General features: G+C 36.4%; 2 protein-coding genes across 4 annotated transcripts in view; one reads left to right on the plus strand and one right to left on the minus strand.

Annotated features, from left to right (window-relative positions):
* The window catches only part of LOC132205689 (N-acetylglucosamine-6-sulfatase-like), a 33,914-nt gene that overhangs the window by 7,222 nt on the left and 8,658 nt on the right, over positions 1–18,034 (plus strand). For both annotated transcript variants that reach the window (XM_059634936.1, XM_059634935.1), the window contains exon 2: positions 3,983–4,115. The gene's annotated coding sequence lies outside the window, so the exon portion shown is untranslated. The remainder of the gene's footprint in view (positions 1–3,982; positions 4,116–18,034) is intronic.
* On the minus strand, positions 291–10,302 carry LOC132205686 (cadherin-86C). Of its 2 annotated transcripts, none has more exons than XM_059634933.1 (21): positions 10,029–10,302; positions 8,974–9,224; positions 7,327–7,410; positions 7,138–7,263; positions 6,858–6,998; positions 6,680–6,803; positions 6,417–6,621; positions 5,754–5,844; positions 5,462–5,614; positions 4,985–5,303; positions 4,575–4,750; positions 4,415–4,511; positions 4,264–4,362; positions 3,852–4,101; positions 3,683–3,797; positions 3,504–3,631; positions 3,359–3,456; positions 2,865–3,292; positions 2,135–2,586; positions 1,428–2,056; positions 291–1,362 (listed from the first exon to the last, which is right to left on the minus strand). In XM_059634933.1, exons 1-21 carry the CDS (start codon positions 10,225–10,227, stop codon positions 887–889), a joined length of 4,641 nt encoding a protein of 1,546 aa, XP_059490916.1. In that variant the 5' UTR covers positions 10,228–10,302; the 3' UTR covers positions 291–886. The 2 variants fall into 2 exon arrangements, with proteins under 2 accessions (XP_059490916.1, XP_059490915.1); XM_059634932.1 differs by having other exon boundaries at positions 4,415–4,532.

Below are 18,034 nucleotides of genomic sequence, written 5' to 3' on the forward strand. Positions count from 1 at the left end.
CATTTACTAGAAAATAAAATTATCAAATTATACAAAAGAAAATAAAAAAAATTTAATTAGTAATTTTATATCTTATTATCGAGACAGCAAAAAAATTTATTTTTAGCACTATTAATAATTTTATATTTCAGATCAATAGTTTCAATTGTTTTTCTATTTTTAATTTTAGACGATTAAAGGTAAATAGGAAATGATGAGCAGACTCACATTTTTTAAATTTATATTTTATTTTATAAATGTCTTTTATATGAAATAAATGTAATTTGCTGTATTTTTTAATTTCATTTTAATCAGAAACATTTTACTAGAAAATAAAATTACTTTCAAATTATACAAAAGAACATGAAAAAATCTAATGCTTGTCTCTATGGTTATTTTACATTTCATTCTTGGAAGAGCAAAAACAGTTTTTTTTGCATTATTCATAGTTTCAAGCGGTTTCAAGTAACAAAATAATTTTTTTTCCTTATTGTACTTTTGATGATGATTAGGTAAAAGGAAATAATGATGAGCAGACACATTTTTTTTTTAAATTTTTTTTTTTATATATAAATGTCTACTCACAACCTTTTTTTAAATATTATTTTGCATATTTTATCATTTATTACATGTAAAATTTTGCTGTAATATTGTGTTCAGTTGTGTATTTTTTGCGCTAGATTTTTAAAAAACTTTGTAATATTTTAAGGCTTCGTATAATTTGCACATATACAAAAATTATTCAGATTAAAAAATTGCTTTTTAAAATTGGTCCTGTCTGACTTGAGGGAAGCAGTTTGAATTATATGAATGTTCTGAATATGAAATCTAGCACAGCAGACACCATTATCGCTCAGCGTTGTACATTGACATTTTTGATGTTAAATTTGTAATTATTTTTTCCCAGTTACGACAAAGGCGAAGCACTATCGGCCCTAATGCTTGGGATCCCCACGTCATTGTACGCTATTGTGAAGATGCTCTTCTTGTTGGTTAGGTAGGCTAGGCGCTTGCTCCTCTCCTCTCCCATCGCTATTCCCGAGTCCAGGTCGTCTTCCCACGGCGCCCTGGTCGAATTGATCAGGGGTACCAAAGTTACGTCTGTCTGTATTGAAGACTCTACCGCTTCTTTAAGTGCGATGTCGGCTCTCGGCTCGTCCCTCTCCTCACCTCTCTCCTCTTCCCCTCCACCATCCTTGCTCTCGGTGTCGCCATCAGCAACACCGTGCACCAGCTCGGCCACCGTCGCATCAACGACCTCGACTCGTGGTTGGGAGTTTTTTGAACCGGTCTGTTTCCCATTTACACTTTTCTCAACCCGGTTCAATGACGTCTTGGTGTGCTTAGACTTAACGTCATCTTTGTTTGACGATTTGTGTTCACCTAGAATCATAAAGGAGGATCTACTTTTCGCCTACCTAAGCTAAACGGGTAATTTATCAACCCACCTCTTTTGCTGTGTTGCGGTGGACTTGGACTTTTGCTAGGTCCTCGTCTTGACTTTGAATGATCCGTCTTCCTAGGACTAGGACTGTGCTGTCTACTATCCTTGCTCTTCCTAGACGTGCCAGGACTGCTAGGCTGGAGCAGTGAGTTCCTCGACTTGACCTCCTCCGACCTGTTGACGGCCGCCGCCTTTCTAACTGGTTGTGCCGGTGCTTGGGCGGCCATGGGCTGAGGACTGCTGTCTCTAGTTTGTCTTACTTCTTCTACTTTGCTTTGCTGTGGTCCTTCGTCCATCACTACCTCGTACGCCTTGGGTTTGTTCTCTTGCTGCTGTTTGTGCCTCACGTCTGTGCTGCTGCCGGCGGCACCGGTTGTGATGGTGGCGCCACCGTTGCCGGTTGCTTCTTTCTTGCCGCCGAATGACGAGCTGACATGCTGGCCTGCCTTGCCAGTTTTCTTTTCTTGGGCAGCATTGCCGGCCTTTGTTTGGGATCCGCCACCCCCTGCTGCTCCTGATGACTGCTTGACTTGCTTGAGTTCCGGCGGCTTTTTGAGGACGGTTTTCCGGATCCCTTCACGATCTTCCACTTTCCAAGGAGCTTTTTTGATTGAATCAGCTCTTGAGCCATTTCTGGAAACAGAGACAAATTGGTTTTGCTAGAAAGACAGGAATCGATACACACGTGTGGCGACGACGATGACTACTCACCTCACGAAGTCGTCGTCCTCGCCATCAGAGACACTCGGACTGGCGAACGTCACCTTGCTGGCCTTTTCCAGGCCAGAATTTGACATGCTCTTCTTCTTGCTCAGGTTACTCAACCCGCCCTGCTGCCTCGGCAGCGACTGGCTGCGACTGCGATTTTTCTCTTTGTTCGATTGTCTCCGCAGCATGTTAGCCTTAGTGTCTGCAGCAATGTACTCGCCCTCGATGACGTCATCTTCCTCATCTTGGTCCTCTGTATCCTGCCGCCCGATCATCAACAGCTCATCATCGTCATCAGTCTCCAAAAGTCGGATGCTTTGATCCTCCATGAACCGTCTCATTATCATATCTTTTCCCATTTGTCTGGTCTGACTGTCTTCATCGTCGTCTTGGTGGGAGAAAAGCCTTAAAACTTCTGCATTGCCTGCTTTTGTGTAGTGCTGCTCACGAAACTCCTAAAACAATTATTTTCAGATTCTAATACTAAATTATTATAAATTATTTGAAAGTCGGAAATCAACCATTTTTGTTATTTTTAAATTTTAAGAAGGCTGTTCAACATGTTGCAGTAAATTTAGAAAATATTAATTAAAATTATTAGTTTGTATTTTTTAGCTTGAAGTTGCAACATTTTAACTGAATTTAAATAATTTAACAAAGTACAGTAAAATGATTATGAATGAAAATTAATTTAATGGGTGAGATGCATGAAAGTGCAATTACATTTTCTTACCCTATCTTCGTCTGGTAAAGTGAGAACTTCAACTACGCCCGTGTTGTGAGAGGGGATGATCCTGCGGGCAATATCGGACCCCCTTTCCATCTCGTGCCTCCTCACCGACGAATCTTCGTCGGCCTCTTCAAACAGAACCTCCGAGTTGAAATTGCCTTTTCTCGGATAAATGTGTGGCCTCTCCAGGTCGAGGGCCATCGGTGTGTCCGTGTGAATGACGGACTCATCGTCGTATACCTTCATGTCGTGGTTCTGCAGCTCCCTGGTGTAGATCACGTTCGGCCGCTCGTGGTGCCTTGGCACCTTTTCACTCCTGGTTGAATACGAGTCCTGAATTTGCGGCTTCGGGTCCAGCGTCAGAACGTTGCGTCTGTTGAATTGGACGTAGCGATCGCGGCCATCGGCACTCCAGGCCTCTCTTCGAATGACTAAAAAAATTAAAAGTAATTTCAAATTATTTTTATTTAAAAATAATTAATTAATTATTAATTTACCAAATTTGTCACCGTCCACTCTGTCTGGTCGCTCAAGAACCAGTCTCACTTCCTCTGTAGGCCTAGGTGGTGGTGGAGGAGGCGGAGGAGGCTCTTTTCTATTTCAAAATAAATTAGTTCAAATAAATTTAATTTATTTTCAAACCTTTCAATGTAAAGCGGGCAGCCAGCAAAAAGGAAGCAAATCACGAGCGCAATCAACGCGACCAGCAGTGCCAAAGTGAAAAACACCATGAACCAAAACAGGGCACTCGTGTCAGCTCGATATTCCGTCTGTAAATTTCAAAAAGTAAACCACATTTATTTTATCGCAATAAAACTCACAATGACCGCTTTGGTCACAACCGGTGTTTGATTGGCCATCAGGCGTTGCTGCATTTCAGCTACATCTACAATAGCTGGTTCTCCTGTGTAGGAAACTTCAGCCACCACAACACTCCTAAAAATAATTTAATTAAACAATTTTATTAATTTTTTTTCTTTAAATTTGTACTTGTCTGTGTGGCTTGCTCCAGGAGCAAGATCCGCAGCGATCAGAGTCTCTCCAGGCTTGAACGGCCTGACCTCTTTGATGTTGACCTTTCCGCCCGTCAGCTGCATTAAAAGTTTCTCCGTTGCCCGCAGGTCGGAGAGCACCTTTGTCGGCGAGTTCGGCACAATGAAGACGACGGAGCCTTTCGGCGAGGCGTCCACGATTGCCGGCTTGATTCTTACCTCGGCCGTGCCCCATCGGTGAGGAACGCCTGGAAATGTAAAGGTAGGCAACACGCTTATCTCATATGTTGACACAGTTGCATAGTCATTCATTTAATATTTTTTTCTTTTAAGTAAACAACTTTTTAACTATTGCAAGAATGAGACAAGATTTTCAATAAAAAAAACTAATTTTTAAAATAAAAACTTACCTAAATCGTAGGCTCTGACGAGCAAAGTATATAACGAAGGTTCTTGCGGTTTGAGCAAATTCTCTCTGTCCTCCCTTCGCGGGATGACTTTCAATTCTCCTGCAATTTGAATGATTATTTTTTATCAATAATTATTTAATATTTAACAGACCTGTGATCGGATCAAGGTAAAACTTATTCGCGAAATTTCCGCTAATGATCTCATAGCGCACGGCGTTATTGGGCGCTTCGGCGTCTCCATCAGTGGCCTGGAATTTAGATTTTTTAAGCTGGTCTTAACTGAAGCTCACTCAATTCAATGTAATTTTTACTTTCAAGAACACTCTGGTGGAAAAGTTGTTGTTGTCGGGCGACAAGTACAGGTCGTAGGATGAGTATTCGAAACGCGGCGAGTGGTCATTGACGTCAATAAGCGAGATGACCAGCGGCACGGTCGAAGCTCGCCCGCCGCCGCCCTCGTCTCGCGCTTCCACGTAGAATTTAAATTCTGTCCGTTCAGAAAAGAACAAGTCAATTTAAAAATATTGATTGATATTTTTAAATAAGACCCAAAGTATATTTAAATTTAAAACATCAAATTTTCTTAAAATGATTTTTTTTTTTTAAATTGAAAATTCTATATACAAAAAAGATTAAATTTGAAATATTTTTTATGGGATTTTTGTCATTATATTTTACTTGAATGTTTAATTCGTGAAGATCGATTATTATTATATCAAACCTGGGGCGATTTCTCTATCAAATCGGTGATTGTTGGCGGCCACTGTGACTTGTCCGGTGTAGGGGTCAAGGTTGAGGGACTCATTTAACTGGCCGAGAATCCTTGTGTACCTGACCTCGCCGTAAACGCCTGTGTCCACGTCCTCGGCGTGGACTTGCGTCACCGGCGTGCCTGCGGTCGCATTTTCGGGCAGGACTGCCGCGTAGTTGGGCTGGCTGAATAGGGGTGGGTTGTCGTTTACATCGCTCACCATGACAGTCACCGAGGCAAGGGCGGAAAGGGCGCCATTTCCTGGTTGGTTCACTTCTTTGGCCAAAATCTTTCGGAAGAAAAATAAATTATATAACTATAAAATCAACTGTTTTTGTTTTCTAAAATTAAAATTTTACAGATAACATAATTAAAATTTCATTTTCATTTTATACACTTAATTTCATCAGTCTTTATTTAAAACATTTTTATTTTATATAAATTTACCTTAAAGTTGAGCGTTTGGTATTTTTCGTAATCCAGCATGGCGTTGTTTTTCACTCTGATGATGAAATTGGCGCTTCCCTCTACCACGGACGGACTGATTTCAAAAGTTCCGTTGTCCCCCATGAGGCTGAGCGAAAAAACTCCTCCGAGACCCTGAAAAGCAATCGAAACTCTATATTTAGATAATTTCCTTTCCATTATTTTTATTCGACTCATTTTAATATCAATGCTTTGGAGCAGAATCTGACTTGGTGATGAGGGCGTGTATCGCTTTCTATAGCATTTAACTCACCACGTCATTATCTCTGACCCTGGGCAGCCAAGGATCCGTGAAGGTCAGAGGGGTTCCTGGAGAACTGTCCTCGGGAATGGAAGCGACGTAACTGGAACAAAGCACGAATAATTCAGATTCGGAAAAGCGTAGAGAGATAAATTTAAGACGTCAAGAAGTCAGAGGGAAATGTTATTTCGTTTGCGGCGCAGTATCTCCTCCTCCAAATTAGCCCCGCGACGGAGCTGATTTGCATTCGGGGTCAGCCGATAACAGCACCCCCATTGTCAAACAAGCAGACCATCACTTCTCGCATGCCGTGTGGTCACTTCCTTTAAAATCCAACCCCCTGCCAGCCGACGCGCCCTACATTTCATTTTTCTATGGGCGAATTTTCTGAATATTGGTCGCTCATTTGCATTAATTATCAAAACTTTCTGACCCACGAAATATAAATAATAATAATAATAAATTCTCAACAAAGAAGAGATTATAAAAATCAATAAATATAGAATACGAATGTAATAAAAATGGCATGAAAATAATAAGCAATTTCCAAGAAATAAAAATATTAAATGCTTGAATTAAAAATTTCCTAATTAAGTAATAATCACATTAAATCAAACAAATCACTGCAAATATTTATTTAAAATTGAATTTTAAATAATTAAATTCTTTTCTCACCTTTCACTTTCGAACATTGGTGGTTTGTTTGTCGAGCCTGGTAGAATCAGAGCCAGCTCTGCTTCGGTGCTGATCAGGTGCTCAGGGTTGTCCTCCTGCCGACCGCCGGTCACCACCTCCTCGGCAATAACCCTGAGCACCACAGGCGTGTTGGGCTTTATGATGGCCCTCAGGTCGTCCAATGACCTCGTCAAACGCAGTTCACCTAAAAAGAATCAAAATTTTGTAAATTAAATAAAAATTAAATTAAAATTTTTAATTACCTGACGTTTCTCCAATTCTGAAGAAGGGTGTGAAAGGGTTGCCCTGAGTCAGGAGGCCGTACCTGATTTCCCTTGGATTTCCTTTATCCCCGTCTTCGGCCATCACTTTCAAAATCATATCCCCCTTATAATATAAAAAGTTTAAATTTTGGTTTGAAAATTTGGCTGGAAATCTTACCGGTCTGATTGTTGCGGGCAATGATGTGACTGGGGGCGCTTGAATGAAGACAGGCGGTGTGTCTTGGACGTCGGAAACAACCACAGCCAAATCAAAACCGAGGATGTTTCTCGTGTCCTCCAATGAGTTTGTGAATGGGTCCTAATGAATTCAGAAAATGGTTATTCAAATGAAAATAATAATTTAAAATAAAAAAATTCAAATTCAAAATATTTAAATATTCCACAAATAATAATTATTATTAAATTAGCTCAGATTATTATTAATAAAAAATTCTAACTGTTGCTGCCATGTGAAGGGGGTACAAATTTTGCTTCTCGTAGTCGAGTTCCTCCATCAGGATCACACTGCCGTTGGACACGCTATTTCCGGCCAGTCGCTGCTTCATTTTGAACATGGACGCACCCTTGGGGAAAGAGAGGCATTTCGTAAGTGTAGGGAAATGTAAGGGGCGAGTCACACTTCTTACGTTGAGCTCGAGGTATGCGTGTCTGGCGTGCAGGTTACTCTTCCGTACCAGAAAGTACTCCAGCTCGGCGCCAACCTTGGTGTTCTGGAACGAAAGGGCATAAATTTATTTATACATTTATGCTGAGTGTGGAATTAGAGCAGTTTTTACAGCCTGGTGACCTGTTGTTGTATTTAATTATAAAATTTATGCTCGGATTTAAATTTACAAATATTTTTCTTGGATTTTTATCACGGTCATTGATCAAAATGTCAAAATGTTCCTAGAGCCGCGTAAATAAAACCGAGTTGCAAAACTTTCGGACAAGTGGCGTTGTCGTGACTATTTGCATATTTCGCTTTATGACTCGCGAGAGAAGAAGAAGTGAAAACAACCCTCACGCCACAAACAAAGAAAAGTAAAAAATAAATGCACCACCAAGTGCATGCATATTCAAAGAGTGAAATTGAACCTGGGAAAACTTTTATTCTTTTAGCTCGGAACGGCTGCTTCTGCCTCATTAGACAAACTGGTGAAATTTTGATGAGCCTGATCGATACCGCCAATGCGTCCATCCCGCAATGCAAAGCAAACCGTCTGAATTTTTCATCGCGCGCTTTTCCAGCCGACACACAAATATAAATCGAGAGTATGCGGTCTTGTGGAAAGCCAGACTCTTAAAAAAAGTGACCTACTTTTCACCAGAAAACAAAATCAATTTATTCGGAGGGCTCGAGTTTTATTTTAAGCATTTGACACTCAAGAAGTTTAGGATTGTCGCTTTTCCAACTGTCGTTGCAAATATTCAGAATTTTGGTTTATAAACAAAATATCTTGATTTTTTCACCCCTTGCGTAAATCCGAGTGCGTTTCTACTTTTTATTAAGAGACGTCAACGGATTAGGGGGAGAATTTTCCACTGACAGGTGTATCGTTTGGAGGGGCAGGAAAGTTTGGCAAACTCACTCTTTTCCAGGCACGCACATATACACACCCGTCCACGTGCTCTCAGGTACGACTTTTAGTGAGAACGGGTGTTTGTGTTTACACTGCTTGAAAACTTTCTTCCACTGCAGTGGAAAGTGGGAAATACGTGGACGAAACAAAAATACTGCATTATTTTCAGTTTAAAATTATGTAATAATAAAAACTGTTACTAAAGAGGTTGAAGAATTATGTAAAGAATTAATTAATTTTGCTACATTTGAAATTGAAAATAAATTTACAGAACCTTGAAAGTTGCGTAATTTCGATCTTGAAAGTTTTAGCAAATTTCTTTCTCGGTGCATTTTGTCCAACAATTCAATGTTCACCTTACAACAGTCGATTTTTTGCAGTACATACAAAAAATTTATAACAATAGGAAAAATAAACAACAATAATGATAGATTTAAATTTTTAAGAATTTTCTAAAACGGTAAATATAGTTTAAAATTTTTATATTATTAATTAAAGAAAAACAGAACAAAATCTAATTTTTTGTCTATTCAGTATTTTTTATTCATTCAGCAGGTAAAATGGATATATATAAAGAGAAAATTTGAAAATATTTTGAAACATTCAAAAGTGACTATTATAATTAAATATTCCGTTTACAAATCTTAAGAACAAAAATAATAAATTAAACAAAATTATAATTTCTTTTTTGAGAAAATGATGATTACTCACTTCTGGCACCATGATGAGCGTTGAATATCGCGGAAAAGCCGTGTCGAGGGCGGCGACCGACGAGCCAGGGGTGGCTCTCAGGGTGGCTTCGACGTTGGTCTGGTCGCCCTGCGCGTCTCGCACGGACATCGTGAACTGGTACAGTCGGTTCTTCTCCAAGGGCTTGGCCAAAATCACGTTGGCCTCGCACACGGAGTAATTCCTGGCACACGGAAGATTCTCCACCCGCAAAAGACTTCGGCCCGTCCGACCTAAATTCGCAATAATAAAATAAGAAATAAAAATTCGACGATTGAAATCAAAATGGGTTTACTGCGCGGTTTTATAACTAAAGAGTGAGTGAACTCTAACGTTTTGATCGGTATCTGAATAACCGCCCCGTTTCTTAGGTCATAAGCACTTGTGTGTTTCTCTGAATGGCGGCGCCGCGGAGAGGGAGCAGTGTTTCCACTTCCGTGCACAGAAAAATAGGAAATTGAGATGGAGGAGGTAAAAAGAAAAGAAAAATAATCACGATTGAGTACCGTGCCACACTACAAAATTCACAATCAAACGAGCTATTATTAGATTTGAGCAATAAACACGTTTGCCGCTCTTTTGACCTATTTCTTTCGTTAATTATGCAATCGGAAAAAAATTAAAATGAACGAAAAGCATTAAAAATTTTATTATTTTGATTCAAAAAAATAAAAAATAAACTAATTTTATGCAATAGAAAAATTAATAATTTATTTTAACGTTATAATCAGTGTAATTATAATTTTTATGATATTTAAAATTTTTTGCTCGAATTGGAAAATTAAGCAAAATCCAAAATTTCAGTTCAAACACCTTAAATTGAACAATCTTACATTAAAAATGATAATTGTGATGAAAACGTTAAATTGATCCTTTTATTGTGTGTATAAAATTAGATGAATTTTTTTGCTCAATTTGAAATAGAAATTTTTTAAGTAATATTTTACGAATCTGTAGTTTCCTCTACTAAAAATTATCTTTATAAATTTTCCTATTTTGTTGAATTTTCAAGTTATTCTGAAGTAATTGAAACTCACCCTGGACGTCGAAACTCAAGGGGTAGTCGTAATCCGAGTCGGTGGCCCTGACCCTGTATATGGCGCTGCCGACCCTGGTGTCCCACGGGACGAGCAGCACGCGCATTTTGGTGGACTCGTCGAAGAGGGGGTAGTTGGCCGCGACCTGTTGCGCCAGCGCCGCGGCCAGCACCAACCACACCTGCACCCTGAGCTCCATCTCAGGGCTGGTTCGCCTTTTCTTGTTCACTCGGCGCACCCCTTGCCGGGTCGTTCTCGAGGGGCGTCATGTCCTCGTGCGTGACCACCAGGCACTGACGCCGCGCCACTCTTGCTCTCGGGGGTAGGTGCGAAGCCGAGGGGTGCTCTGGAGGGGTGGCGAGCCAGCTTGACCACGCGCACTATGCCATACTGCCCCTAATCATATGCAACAGCCAATCGATCTCCCTCTTGCTGTTTTAATACAAATATTTTCGGCCTCTTTATTGAGCTATGCACCCTTTCTAAACGTACGTGTGCCCGAATTTTTTCGTAATAATAATAATATCAGTAGTCGCGTGACGGGAACGTCGTTGTGCAGAAGCAGTTGAGAATGGCACTTGCGGTTTTGCTCGCTTGCTCAAATTTTTAAACGTGCTATTATAGCAGCAGTTTTTCCCCTGTTGAAATTAACAGTTTCTATCAAATTATGGCAAAAATTCAATTGAAAATGTGTTTTTATTAATTTTCAACGAAAAATTAATAAATTTTCATTTAAAATTAGCTTGTTTAAGAACCAATTCTGCATTGAAAATCTTACTAAAACTACCAAGTTCCTCTTTAACGCTCTGGCCTCTTTATAAAATTTCTTATTGTGATTTTTTTAAAGCATTTATGTGATGTATTAAATGTGATTTATTTTAATTTCTTCATTTTTATTTTGTCTCGAGACAAACTATACAAAAATTTCATTAATGATTAGCTCACTTCCTCATTATGAACTTCCCAAGTGATCAGCAATGTTAAAACTTAATGCATCTTATTTTCACCTATGTAATTGCTATTTTGTTATTATAAATTATTAAATTCATCACAATAATATTTTAAAATTTATACTGTCGAGTTATTAAATTAATTTAAAATAATAGTAATTATTATTATTGTGGTTTTTATTGAATAGAATGTATAAATAATAAAATATATATAATTTTTTTTAAACAATAACCTTTAAAATTTTGCTTGATCAATTTGAAATTTAATTTTATATAAAAATGTATGTTGGTTGCCATTGTAAATTCTATAGTTATAAATTAACTTGATTGTTAGACTTTTTAGCTTGTTTGTTATGAAAATAAAAAAGTTACAGACATTAAATTTGAATTAAAATGAGCTTTGTCATATATTTAATAAAAAATCCTAGTTTCTTGACATCAGCTTCATAGTTTTATTGCTGACAGAAATCATCATAAATTATGTTAAAAATGACAGTAATGTTCTTAAAAACATTCGTGTTTATATTATTACCAATGTTGAAATTGCATGCAAAGTTCAAGCAATATTTAGCTTTGCAATATCCTTGGCACCCTCTGCGTTTCCCATAGTAAAACAACATCCCTGCACATTACATTACATAAGCTCAGAATTTCATTCAGGTGTGAAATCGATTGGACACACACGAAATGCATGCATTCGCCGAGCGTGTTGCTTTCCGGTCAGTCAAAGAATGACGCCTGATGAGGCAACCCCATTTTTGTTAATGCGTGTTCAGATGACCATTGGAAAGTGGGTCAGTAGGCAGATGAAGATTCTCAGACAATGATTTCCATCAAAAACTAATAAAAATAAATTCGATTTTTGTCTTCTTTTGATTGATTTTTTTTCGGTGAGTTGAACGAAAATGAAGAATCAAATCGGCGATCAAGAAATGAGATTTCGTGTTGAAATGAAAATCGAAAGCGCTTCTTAAGATACTCCTGGCTGCATTATAATTCGTCAGCAGAGCAGGGATTCCGCACGCAACACGCACATAAATCCTTATTTTTTATTATTGCACCGAACAGGAGTGGATCAATCTCTTTCGAAAAGTGCGAAACTTTTCCCATATAAAGGCGGAGGAAATTTGACGAATATTTCTCCAGAATGAGCGACGGACTTCTTGGAATGGAAGAATTAACTCAGACGAATTTGTATGTGTGAGAGCGTGACTTGAGTTTGATCACTTGACTGACAGTTGCTTATTCGAAAATCAATTGATCGTTTACGAAGTAAATCAACTCAACTCTAAAGACGATGAAAGTTTGGTTGAATTCTTAGAAAAAATTGCAATGTAATCGAAATTTTGCGAACTTGATTTTCAGCTGCATTGATTTGCTTCTTTCAAATTTAAAATAAATATTTAGAAGTTTCTTAGAAGAATATAAATATGATTTTAGCTATAATAATAATTACACCGGTGAAAGAGTCTTAAACTATATTTTAATTTATTCCATTCTGAAAGGAGATATTTGCAAATTGTGTCATAGTGATTCAAAATATATTGTGAGCGAATAAAAGAAAACTATTTTTAGTTTTAACTATTTTAAGACTTTTATTTTAAATTTATGAAACAATTAAAAGGTTTTTTTACTTCAGAAATATTTATTTATACATATCTTTGTAGAAATTTATATATTTCATTTTTTTATTAAATCTCTTAAAAACCATTATTGAGGTACATTTTATTCAAATTCAAGGACAATAATTAAAATTTTTAACACAAAATAAATTGAAAAGGGTTTAGATTTACAATAAAAATGTCAATGATGTAAATTAATTAGCAAATTCGAAATAAAAGAGTTTTTCAGTAATATCAAAATTAGCTCAAAAAAGCAAATAATTAAATTTAATTCCAACATATTTCACTTTTTTCTCACAAATAAAACTCCCTTGCATTTCAGAGTTTTCTTTTATTTTTATCTCTTTTCATCTGCGGTGAAAATTCAAGGGAAACGTCCTTGACAAATTAATTAAGTTTCATTCCAAGGCAAAAATAATTAGCTCAAGTTTCGAATATAACATATGAAATTATTTGCGTGCGCGATTTTCTTTTCCATTGCGTCTTGAAATAACCGCGAAAGCGCGCACGGAAGAAGTGGCCGGTGCGGTTTTGAGGTCACTCGGCGCGGCATACAAAAGAAAGATTTGTATAACTCGCGGCGGCGAGTATAAATGCGTCCTTTGTAAATATTCATGGGGCGTATACGGCCGGTCAGCCAGGTCACGTCACCCCTGCCCACCCCCGGACCGCAGAAATGACCGCGGCCCTCACTTGAGCAGCTAAGGGCGCTTTATTGCTATCTTCAGCCTAGATCTGTGAGAGGCGCACGAAATCATATTAAGCGTCTCTCTCCCTCCCTCAACGTAGCTTTTAATTTTTCCACTGCATTATTCACGATCTTATCGCGCGCGGCTCAAGGATTTCACGGCTTATGCTGACCACTTAAGGATTAAAAGTGGATATTAAAGGTGCATGTTCAGTTTTAAAGTTTCACAAAATCGTATTATTTTCTTCATAAGCTTAAGTAAATTAAATAAATAATATAATTATAATAATTAATACTGAATTAATTATACAATAGTTTAATTACTCAATCGACTAGACTGAAACTCGTATCTGCCTCTAAAGAGTGAATAATTAATCGCTATTACAAGTGGCACTACAGCTTTAAGGAGGGGCTCCTGCTGAAAAACGACATGATTATTTTTTATGGTGTTGTTTTTCGCAAAAAGCTTGTACAGATTTCCAAATAGAATACATCAGAGAAACTAAAAGTATTGGATGAACTGATTTTTTTTGTTTTTAAATTTACATGCTGCTGAATCTCATAGATGCAAAAAAAGGGCCCTCAGGCTTGTGTACGAGCGGCACATCCCTGACGCGGATTTTACCTTTGCCGCACTTTTCGCCGCTTCGAAGACCCTCCCCGATATGACTCATTGTCAGTGAACTTGTTCTCTGATGTCAAATGACGAATCTTACTATAGTCGCAAAAATCTTCCTGTTGCACTTTTCTTCTGCGATGATATCCTCCAGTTTTTTTACTTTTCTGGGACTTCTCACCTTGTTTTCTGCGATCACGTTGCCTCTTCTTTTCTTTCGCTCCTCACACTCTCCTCCCGCAGAATTTGGTTCGCCTCGTCGCCAATTGAAAGGTCGTTCAAAAGGGCTTTTTGGTCTGCTTTTTGGCCTCTGCGGCCGCTCTCAGGTCTCAGGCGGGAGAGAGGAATAAAACACGTTCGTTCCGTTTCTAGACCATGTGTAGATAAGACACTGGTTTTAATGATCTCTACTTTGTATTGTTTTTTTTTCTAAATAAATTTTATCGTGGATTCATAGAAACTGAGCGCGAAAATCTGTTTTGAAACGAATTAAAATGTCCAAATTTGAACTTCTTAGGAATTTGTAATTCTTTTCAAAACAGATTAAAATTTCTGTTTCCAAAAACATTAATCTTTACACTTAAAACTCTAAAAATGAAGACAAACGACGAAACCTGGAACATTTTGTATTGCCAACCTAACAGAGGAAAGTACTCATATTTAACTTTATATTATATTTCTATATTTTCAGAAGAATAATAAAACCTTTAACTATTTAAAAATTATAATATTTAATTTAATTAACATTATGCATTATACAGCATTAAACATGTAATAAAAATACATAATATTTTGTTTCTAAGCAGTGTATGTGCAGCTACGATAAAATCTAATCTAATCCAATATCAATTAGTATAACATGAAACCTTTTGGAATATTACATACTTACAACGAATAATAAACGTGTTTTTGAGCTTTAAAACATGAGTTCATTAAAAATAAAATCATCAGGCCTTTCATATGAATAGAATTCTTCTGTGCTGCTGCTTGTGCTTGCAGAAAAAATGCTTGATATGTCTTCTTGTATGTCATTTTCGACTTTTAGATTGCGATTCTCTTGCTTCACGGGAGGAAGAAACTCCTGAAATTGTATAATCATCAATTAATAATTCGCAAGCAATAATATAAATTTTGTAAAAGTGAATTGAAGTTGCCTAGAATATTCAGTATAATCCAGATCAACATATTTTTACAGTGACAGATTTTTTTGTGAACCCTAAAATTCTCTGTCAATTTAAACTAGAGTCTAAAATTGAGCATTCCACACTAGGATTAAATTATGAATTAAAAATGTATTTTCTCACTTGATCAATGCCGCCTTTTTCATCCTTTTGTTGAAGCTGTGTATCGACTCTGTAACATTGTTGCTGGCTTCTCCTGTGTTGGAATTCCTTTTCTAACTCCTGGATATGCACACAAAATATAAATTTATAAAGTTAAAATATGGTAAAAATTTATTTTTGATTATAAACTTCACCAAAAAATGCACCAGCATAAATGCATGGAGCTATAAAATCGGAAGCTAACACAAAAGGTAGATTTCAGGACAGTTTAAACAGGGAAAATAATGTATTTTATCAACTAGACTCAAAATCTAACGCTCTAAGCGAGTGAATATTTAATTATCAAGAAGTGATAAAAACTATTAACATGAATTAAGGAGCGGCTTCTTCTAAGAAATGGACCCATTACTTTTTATGGTTGATGGTGTTGTTTTTATTGGAAGCAAAAAAGCTTGTAGAGTGCAAAGGATACGCCATTAGAAGCATAAATTGAGAGAACGGATTTTTTTAAAGAAATAAATAAAATAGAATTTGGGACAACATTAATTTCATGAATCAAACTTTTTTAAACGATTAACATAAATGTTTATTTTAAAAGATATCGGGCATACCTTGTTTCTTCTGGACAAGTTGTCGTTGATTATCTCCAACCGCCTATGATCAATCTCAAGGCGTGCCAATCTTTCTTTTTCTTCCTTCAGGTATTTGAGATAGTCTATTGCTGATTTTAAAATTGATCCTTTGCTTCTCCGAGATGGATCTCCATCACAGGATCGACTGAAACGGATTTTATTTTGGAAATTAGCATAAAATTCCAAGTAGTTAAGATAGTTCAGATATTTGAAAAATTATAATAAAACCCTTGCCATTTGTAATCGAAGCCGTGTAAAAAATAAAATAATAAAAAAATCCCATAAGTTACAAAGTATCAGAAAAAATTACATCTTATTATATTGAGTAAGGCAACGAAAACATTGTTAAATTAAAATTCAGAGCCAACTTCAAATATCAAAATATTTTATTTTACTGACTTTGTGAAATTATTTATATTAGTCATTTACAAACTTTTGAAATGACATTAATGAAAATTTCATTGATAGAAAATTGGACAAATTGCTCATAGGCTCCTTTTATTAAATTAGGCAGTTTGTAAGCAACGAAAATTTACAAAATATTCAATGGGAAAAAATTTAAACACTTTCAATTTTAAATTTTGTTTTAAATTATCTTCATGAATAATTTTCAGAAAAATGTAAAAAGCATAATACTTACGCTTCAGAAAAAGATGGCAAGAGCTCGCCCAATTCTTTTATTCCGTCATTGATGGTCTGGCGGCGTTTTCTTTCAACTATATAAAATGACAGAGATTTGAGACTGCTTTAATTGGTTTGTATTGAGCAAGGAAGCTAGATAGCCGAGAGAGGTTTTCGAATAATTTATAAGCTCTTAACGTGTCAAGCGAGACTGTGTCCTGTGAGCATACACGTTTTGTACGGAACTTTTGGACGCGCGAATGTAAAAAGTTGCATCGCAATAGACTTGTCTTGCCACCCTGTCAATATTTATTTACTCGGTGCTAATTTATTTGAGAGCTTTAACTGAAACCAATATTCAAATGCGATTAAATGTTGCGACGAGTCAGCAGTTTAGCATAATTTATATGCAAAAATCTCGCCGCCAATAGCGGTGGTGGTCGTTGATTATGAGTCAAGGTAGTTAAATGGCACGAGGTTTTGTGTGGCCAAAGCTCTCTTGCAGATAAAATACGCACGTGCCATCCAAAAAAAAAAATAGATAAAATATGTATATTACTGATAAAAATTGCATACCTTCTGGATGGGCCATAAAATATTAAAAATAAGTTTTAAAGCTTATTTAATAAAAAACTATAGAATTATGGCAAAATTTAAAAAGTTTCTGCTTTTCTATTTCGAAAAATTAAGCAAAACTACTAAAGTATTTTTATTCAGTCAGCCAAATTAATACTTAAAGATAAACTTTCCACAAGGCCATATTAATCTTCGTATGTTGTTTTTATTTTTATGTGTTTTCTACTCTAGTCAATTATTAAAAAAAAAATGAGCATAAAAGGTGTCACGGCTGCTAAATTATTTATGTGGGTTGCACATAAAAATTCTGCAAATCCTTAATAGACTAGAAAATACAATTAATTTTAATCAATTTTAAAGTTTAGTTTGTTAAACAAAACTTAATTTTGCATCAAATTAGCTATTTATTTAAGTAAATACTACGTTTGAAACCTACCCATGTTGTGCTTATTTTTCTTGAATATTTTTACTTCATTGCTGAGGAAACGCGAAAGCGAATCAACGTTAGCTGGCTGAGTGCTGCATGTGGCAGGTGGACTTAATAGTGGCTGATCACTGGTTGATGCCATGGGAATACAAGTCTGAAACAAAACGTGTCAGGATATTACATTTATTATAACATGACCGCTACATTAAAAACCAGCGCTCCCATGGTCGCAGTTCGATCTATTCACACATAAAGATAAAAACGTTCAAAACCAGAAGAAAAAGCACAAATTGAGTTGTTTGACTACTTTTTAAATATTGTACGGATTTTCATTATATATATTTTTACGATTTTTATCATGAAGAGCCCACAAAAGTTACTTAAAAATCGAATGGAACGAACAAGTTACAAATTACCAACACCCAATAAATCAATCTTGCTAATAATAGATCTTTTAAATTTTAAACCAACATGATATTTTTTTTTTAAATATTGAGCATATTAAAAAAATATGTTTTTTGAGTGAAGAAACTGACGAGCGATTATTGGTGATGAGTGATGACAAAGGTCTAGTTGAAAATTCGATTAGTC

Source organism: Neocloeon triangulifer, unplaced genomic scaffold (genome assembly GCF_031216515.1).
Source record: "Neocloeon triangulifer isolate White Clay Creek 2 clone unplaced genomic scaffold, ASM3121651v1 ptg000003l, whole genome shotgun sequence".
NCBI lineage: Eukaryota > Metazoa > Arthropoda > Insecta > Ephemeroptera > Baetidae > Neocloeon > Neocloeon triangulifer.

Excerpts from the sequence above, each read along its gene's own strand:
- LOC132205686 (XM_059634932.1), bottom strand. The coding sequence starts at position 10,227 with ATGGAGCTCAGGGTGCAGGTGTGGTTGGTGCTGGCCGCGGCGCTGGCG. Across the intron at positions 4,751-4,984 it reads TGATAGAGAAATCGCCCCAG|AATTTAAATTCTACGTGGAA; the intron begins GTTTGATATAAT and ends CTGAACGGACAG. Across the intron at positions 3,457-3,503 it reads TGCCCGCTTTACATTGAAAG|AAAAGAGCCTCCTCCGCCTC; the intron begins GTTTGAAAATAA and ends ATTTTGAAATAG.